Source organism: Falco cherrug, chromosome 10 (assembly GCF_023634085.1).
Source record: "Falco cherrug isolate bFalChe1 chromosome 10, bFalChe1.pri, whole genome shotgun sequence".
In the NCBI taxonomy this organism is placed as follows: domain Eukaryota; kingdom Metazoa; phylum Chordata; class Aves; order Falconiformes; family Falconidae; genus Falco; species Falco cherrug.
Window position 1 is genome coordinate 678730 of NC_073706.1, and position 6266 is coordinate 684995.

The following is a 6266-nucleotide window of genomic DNA, read 5'->3' on the forward strand; positions in this document are numbered from 1 at the left end:
TTCTGTTACATGCACGATGGCTGTTGGAGACCTGGGTGAATTGGTGGGTTTGTCCGGTTCTGAGCACGGCTTTCACAGAAGCTTTGTCCCTATCACTTGTTCATGGGGAGGGCGATGGGGCAGGCCACAGAGGCTGAACTTGCCTTTTCTCCCTGAGCTGTGTCTGGAGGCAGCAGGTGCATACAGAGTCCTGCAAAGATGTGTAGCAAGGGAAGAGTCTCTGCCCTAGCCAAACTGCAGCCCAAAGCAAGGAGCTAGGGGAAGTGTATTCATATTTCTTGTATTATTTTACATAACTCTTTCTGCAATAGAGGTCATCCTTCTGCTGTGTTTTATAGTTAGGGGGAGCCACGGCACCAGCATTGAAGGAATTGCCAAGGTGGCTTGATGCAAACTTGGAGTATGCTGTTGCAGCTGACTGGGCTGACATTGTTAAGCTTTCAGTAAGTTAGAGCTTTTGGAGAAATCTGTATCATGTCATCTTTTCTTTCCCCTCCCCATCCCCACAACCTTTCTCCAGTGAGGATCCGGGAGCTGCGAGGCAGGACCTCAGCTGCGCACATGGGAGGGGGTAGCTGCAGGGCCAGCAGCACTGGGGGCGCTTGCGCAGCAGAGAGTGCGGTTGGGTGCGTGCCACAGCCCAGCGGTGCGGCCAGGGGAAGGAGAGAAGGAGGTCAGCGCCCTGGGAATAGGGCTCAGCAGCTCAGAGTGACTGTCCAGAAAGCCTTGGAACTCTTGGAAATAACAGGGGCAAGGGAAACACCCTAGGAGTGGTAATCCACCTTGGGTGCTGAATGGCAGGGAGTGGACAAAGCACATTTCTTGTGGGTCAAATTTTAAAAAATACCCTCAGCTGAGGCTTTTCATCAGTACCTGCAAACTCTGCCTGTTGCAGCCCTAGGCCTGCCTGCTAAATGCCCTGCAGGTCACCAGGCCTGAAGGCTCGAACACTGCTGGCAGGGAGAGGGGCAGGACGGAGCCTCGCCTCTCTGTGTTCATTCATCCTGTTTGTCACGCCACTCCCTGCCCCGGTGCGTGGCAGAGCCTACAGAGGAGAACCTTTCTCCTCCGGCACACGGCTGCTGCCAGATCGCCCTTCCCTACCCTGCGGGCTGGCATTACCCAGGCTTCTCCCTGCCGCCCCTCTTGCCTGCTCCCCTGTTTTTGTGGCTGCAGTGGTTTGTGTGATGCCCTTGCAGCAGGCTGGAGGGGGAATCAATTGGCTGAGAGGTTTGTACCGCTCTCAAATTTGCTTTTAATTAGCACTGGAGATTTGGCATGATCTGTTCCACTCCCCCCAGAAACAGCTCCAGGTCTGGGCTGGTGTCAGCGCCCGTCTGGGCAGACAGCACCCATGCGAGCTGGCAGCTCTTCCTTGCCTTTGTTTGCAGGGGGTGGTCTCTTTGCTGGTAGGAATAGCTGTGTGCCTGGCCACTGCCCTGGGCACCCGCCCATGCGCCCTGGTTTGGTGGCTGCATGCCCGTTAGCGTTCACACCACCGAGCTGCATCAGCACTTTGCTTTTGGCAAGTGTGCATCGGTCCTGGCACGTGCATGTGGAGGGGTGTCTGGCTGCTCTGGGCGCTTGGGCAGGCAGGAGCATGGGGTCAGCTGCCCCACAGAGCCCAGGCGCAGTCACGACCCCATTCAGGTTCTCCCACGTGACAGTGGGAACAGAGCAGAAGATTCTCCCTCTTTGGTAATAGCTGTGCCGTGCAGACCACCAGGCTCATCGGATTCAAGTTTCTGCACTGCAGGTGTCAATGGGAAATACTTTTCCTACCCAAATCTATTATTGGAAATGATTCAAAGAGCAGTGATACTGAAACTCAAGGGAGCCACAAAGGGAAATGCTTAAATGTCTGTGATGAGGGTGTTGAAAAATGGAGTTTTAAACTGTGCAGTGGATTCCCCCTCACAGTGTGCTGTGTAACCGGACAGTCTTACCCAGTTGTGGCTGCTGGGTTGCGGTCCCGTAGCTGAATGCTCAGAAGAACCTTCCTGGTGTCTCAGCGAAGCTCTAACTGGGAGCTTCTCAGACAGCATGTTCACTCTCTGTGTGTGATCCCATGCGGCTTTGCTGTGCTGCAGAGCATTGAAAATTTGGCTCTTCACATCTAAAATACATGATTTTTTCACCTGCTGCTGAAGCCAGGATTAAAGCTGGGAGGGGAGCTAAGCTGGCATCTGACACAGAGCTGCCCTGGTGCTTCTCATGTTGCGAACAGCCGATGCTGAGGGCTCAGGTGAAAATGCAGGGGAAAAAAAAGTGCTTCCTCCTTTCCTCCCTGTGCGCTTTGGCTCTGCAGTATCATACCAGGGCAGAGCAAGGGTGTTTTGCATTTGGTAGCATCCCTTGGGGAAAAGTTGTGTGTACCTCTCAAATTCCATATCATGTAGGCAAATATTTCTGTGCGGACACCATCTGGGACGCAGATGCAAGCACAGAAAAGCCGTATTTCCTTTGATGCAGTAATAACTGTTAGGTGTTTTCTGTTGTGTGTGTTTCGTTTCCAGGGCTACTTACCAGAAAGCAAATTCAATCGCATCCTAACTGAGCCTGTGCTCCGAGATGCGGGGCCCCGCCGGAGGGGGAGAAGGCCCCGAAGCGAACTCATTAAAGGCCCCAGCGTTGTAGCAGATTCTTCTTCTGGAATGGGACCATTGTTCATGAACGGACTGATTGCTGGGATGGATCTAGTAGGACTTCAGAACATGAGAAACATGCAGGGGATCCCTCTGACTGGGCTGGTTGGATTTCCTGCTGGATTTGCAGCAGTGCCCGCCAGCGAGGATGTTAAAAGCACCCTGAGTATGCTGCCCATGATGCTGCCGGGCATGGCTACTGTACCACAGATGTTTGGCGTTGGAGGACTTCTCAACCCCCCCATGACAACTACTTGTACTGCTACTGCTCCAACTTCGCTAACAAGCACAACAAAAAGTGGTACAGCCAGCGCAGAGAAAGCTACTGAGGATAAACAGAGTAGCCAGGATCTGAAAAAAGAAACTCTCTCAGAAGATAAGCCTGGTCCTAGTTCGTTTTCTAATCAGACAGAATCTGCAATAACTACCAGTAGTCCTGTAGCTTTTAACCCATTTCTTATCCCAGGGATGTCTCCTGGACTGATCTATCCCTCAATGTTTCTTTCCCCTGGCATCGGCATGGCGCTACCCGGCATACAGCAAACCAGGCACTCGGAGGCAGCGAACCTGGAAAGCCAGAAGCGGAAGAGAAAGAAAGCAAAAGGGGAATTTGCAAACCCAGAGCCAGAAACTGTCTCGCTGCCAGAAAAAGAAGCTGCAAACAGTCAAAACTGTAGAGAGCAAACACCGCCTTTGTCGGCAGAGAAAGAGCAGAATGGACCAGCAGAGGAGGAACGCGAAGCAGCTCGCGATACCAATTAGAACTTTTGTTTCATTGAAAAAAAACCACACAAAAAGATTGTGGCTTGTGAGTTTCTTATCCCATAAACTCTTTGTTACTTACCCTCCCACCCCGCTCCGCCTTCATAAACCTGTGTTTCCATGAATAATATTATCTACCTAATTCCCTGTCAGAAAAAACTCTGGTGACATATTACATGTTAATAGTTGCAGGGTCTTGCCACTTTATTAGATAAACAGTGTTGTCTAGCTAGTATGGGAGGCACCAAATTCTCGTTCTGTTTTTCCAGTTGTTCATCCCAGCCGATGATAGCAAATCCAGTACTCAGTCACCCCCCCCAAAATTGCTCACTCCTTTGAGAAGAAAAAGCAGGGGGAAAAAAAAAAAAAAAAAAAAAAAAGCAAGAGCAAAAGAAAAAGTCTTTACCTCTTGGTCTACACGCAGACGAGGGTATTTCTGTCTATAATGACACTGAATGAAAAAGCCTGTATTTGGGGGTAAAAAGCACAGCTATAGTAAGTGCTAATGTGTATTTTTGATTTAAAGTATTTCCCTATTTTATCATGGTTACTAGAATAGTAGTATAGACAGACGTATATAACTAATGATTGAAAATGCATTTATTCATTTCTTTGAAAGGAAAAAGCATAACTGGTAGTGATATGATTTCTTTATCACCCCCACCTCAAAGGTTTGGAGACAAACTGCAGCGAGTGAAAGTATGACGTAGACATTCTTTTGTATTTTTTAAACCCAAAGTTTGGTTTTATGTTAAGTGGAGTTTAGTTGCCCTTTCTTCAATAGTTACAAGGACTTTTCAGCTTGAGCTGGAAAGGTTTTGCACATCTTGCATGACTTTTTTTGGGATTACTGTACATGTAGCTACCAGTTTCTTCATCATTCTGCTAGTCTTCAGTTCTGCTCTCTGGTGTTAGTTCTCATCTATGGTATTAGAAGTGCTGTAAAGGTATTTTTTTCCAGCCATGAACAGGCCACACTGATTTTAATGCTCTTATATGAACACTGAGGCTTTTTTAATTTTTGTGTTTTCCGCTCCTTACCCCAGAAGCAACGTCTTTTCAGCAAACAACGGAAAGGCTGTAAGCCGGCTTTCCTGTTTGGGGTAGTCCTCCAAGAAGGACCCCTGAGACTTTCAAAGCTTGAGCTCCTTTTTTTCTAGCGTTAGACTGTGAAGAGGTGACCTTGGCTGCTTCTTTCCATTCCATTTGCTGTTGAACAGTATTTCCGATTCCCCTCCAAATGGCAAATGATTTTTGACATCTGCATTTTAAAGAGACAGGTTTTAATGCTGTCAGTCCCCCAGCAGCTCTGGGTACTGAGACTCCTCTCCACAGGCAACTCTTCTTGTTTCTCCTTCCCCTCACTCCTCGTTTAATTCTTTTTTTCACTTGGGCTTGTTCTTATTTGCAGCTCATGGTTTGAGACTTGAAATAAACCCACAGTGGTGCAGCAGTGAGATGAAAGGCAGGCTGGTGAGGGAGTTGGGAGCGTGCTAGTAATCGGTTTCACATTTGGTTGTCACAATTTACTGTATTTTTTACTTATTTTCTGTTACAGTTTTGCTAATTTATCAGATGGTCCAAATGTTTTGACATAACTATTGCAGTTTGCATTATTTATTTATGATGCTTTTTGTCATTGTCTTTTATACATTTGGGATTATAAATTATGTACGTGTTAAAATTAGCATCTCAAAGAAGTCTGTTACCCATGGTCTAAAAAGCATTTGGTTTATATTTTTACGGACTTTATTCCCAGTTTACTGGATTGGATATTTTTTTTTTAAAAGTATGTAACCAATCATGATGCAACCACCCCCGATAATTAAATGTTCTATTTAATAACATCCTTGTAGCATAGATAACTGTATCCCTATCAACAGATTTCTTAGAAATGCTGCTATCTCTATTTAACTAACATTTTGTTCAGTTTTGCCTCCAGTGGAAGCAGAAAGGGTTTTTTCAGCTGTTAAATCCAAAATCAATATAATTTATTTATGTAAAAAAAAAAAATCACGATTGATATATTTTTGAACCTTTTAAGTACTAACTTTCTTTTTATTCAGTAGAAAAACATGTACTTGCCCTAAATCCTTAAAATACAAATGCTATAAAACTTCATATATCTTCAAAGCCTTACTGTGAATGGATGCAGAAATCTCTTCAGAGTCCACTTCTTGTTATGGGATGGTTTTTCCAGGGTTACGCGTGTAAGGAACAGGGTTGAAAGTGGAATTTATTTAATTAGCCAGCATGCTCTATACCTTGTTCTTCCTTATCAGACATGTATGCTATGTCTCTGGGTGTTTAGGCTTCTCTTTGACTGCTACTTTGTGACCCTTTTGCAACCCGATATACTCTGTGGATTATTTAGACTGTAAGGCGTAAGTGGCTTCTTCTTATTTTCCATCGTATCCAACACAAATGCCAAATTTTCACCGATTTTCATGGCTACTCACACAAACATACATCCTTCACCAAATGTGCTAACGAAATAAACTGTCTGTGCTCTTGAACATGGATAAAAAGAAAAAGATTTAAAAGTCAGATTTTTATTTTTTTAATTTAGTGACTAGATGATGCGTATCTTTCAGACTTGGCAGAGCCTTGCTACAGATGTATATAATTTTTTTTCAGCAAATATATGTGAATGTTTAATTCACCTGACTCAGTGATAAACGTTACTTGCCTTTTTCTCAGCACGGACCCGTTGAGGAGCTGCGGGACGCAGCGGGCTCCCCCCAGCCGCGCAGCTGGCCCCCGGCCCGGCAGATGTGCGCGCAGCTGGCCCGGCGCGGCGCAGGGGGGGCCGCCGGCCCCTCGCCTCCCCGCGTTATCCCCCCGCGGATGCGTGTGGCT

The 6266-nt window shown here is 46.4% G+C and overlaps 1 protein-coding gene across 11 annotated transcripts in view; it reads left to right on the forward strand.

The window, feature by feature from the left end:
- The window catches only part of CHD6 (chromodomain helicase DNA binding protein 6), a 92961-nt gene extending 86887 nt beyond the window's left edge, over positions 1–6074 (forward strand). For 7 of the 11 annotated variants that reach the window (XM_055721637.1, XM_055721641.1, XM_055721638.1 and 4 more), the window contains 2 exons: positions 339–443; positions 2517–6074. In XM_055721637.1, the coding sequence (XP_055577612.1) occupies positions 339–443; positions 2517–3407 (996 nt within the window). In that variant the 3' untranslated portion in view covers positions 3408–6074. The remainder of the gene's footprint in view (positions 1–338; positions 444–2516) is intronic. The other 4 variants (XM_055721643.1, XM_055721639.1, XM_055721640.1 and 1 more) reach the window with 1 other exon arrangement.
- The last annotated feature ends 192 nt before the right edge of the window (positions 6075–6266 follow it).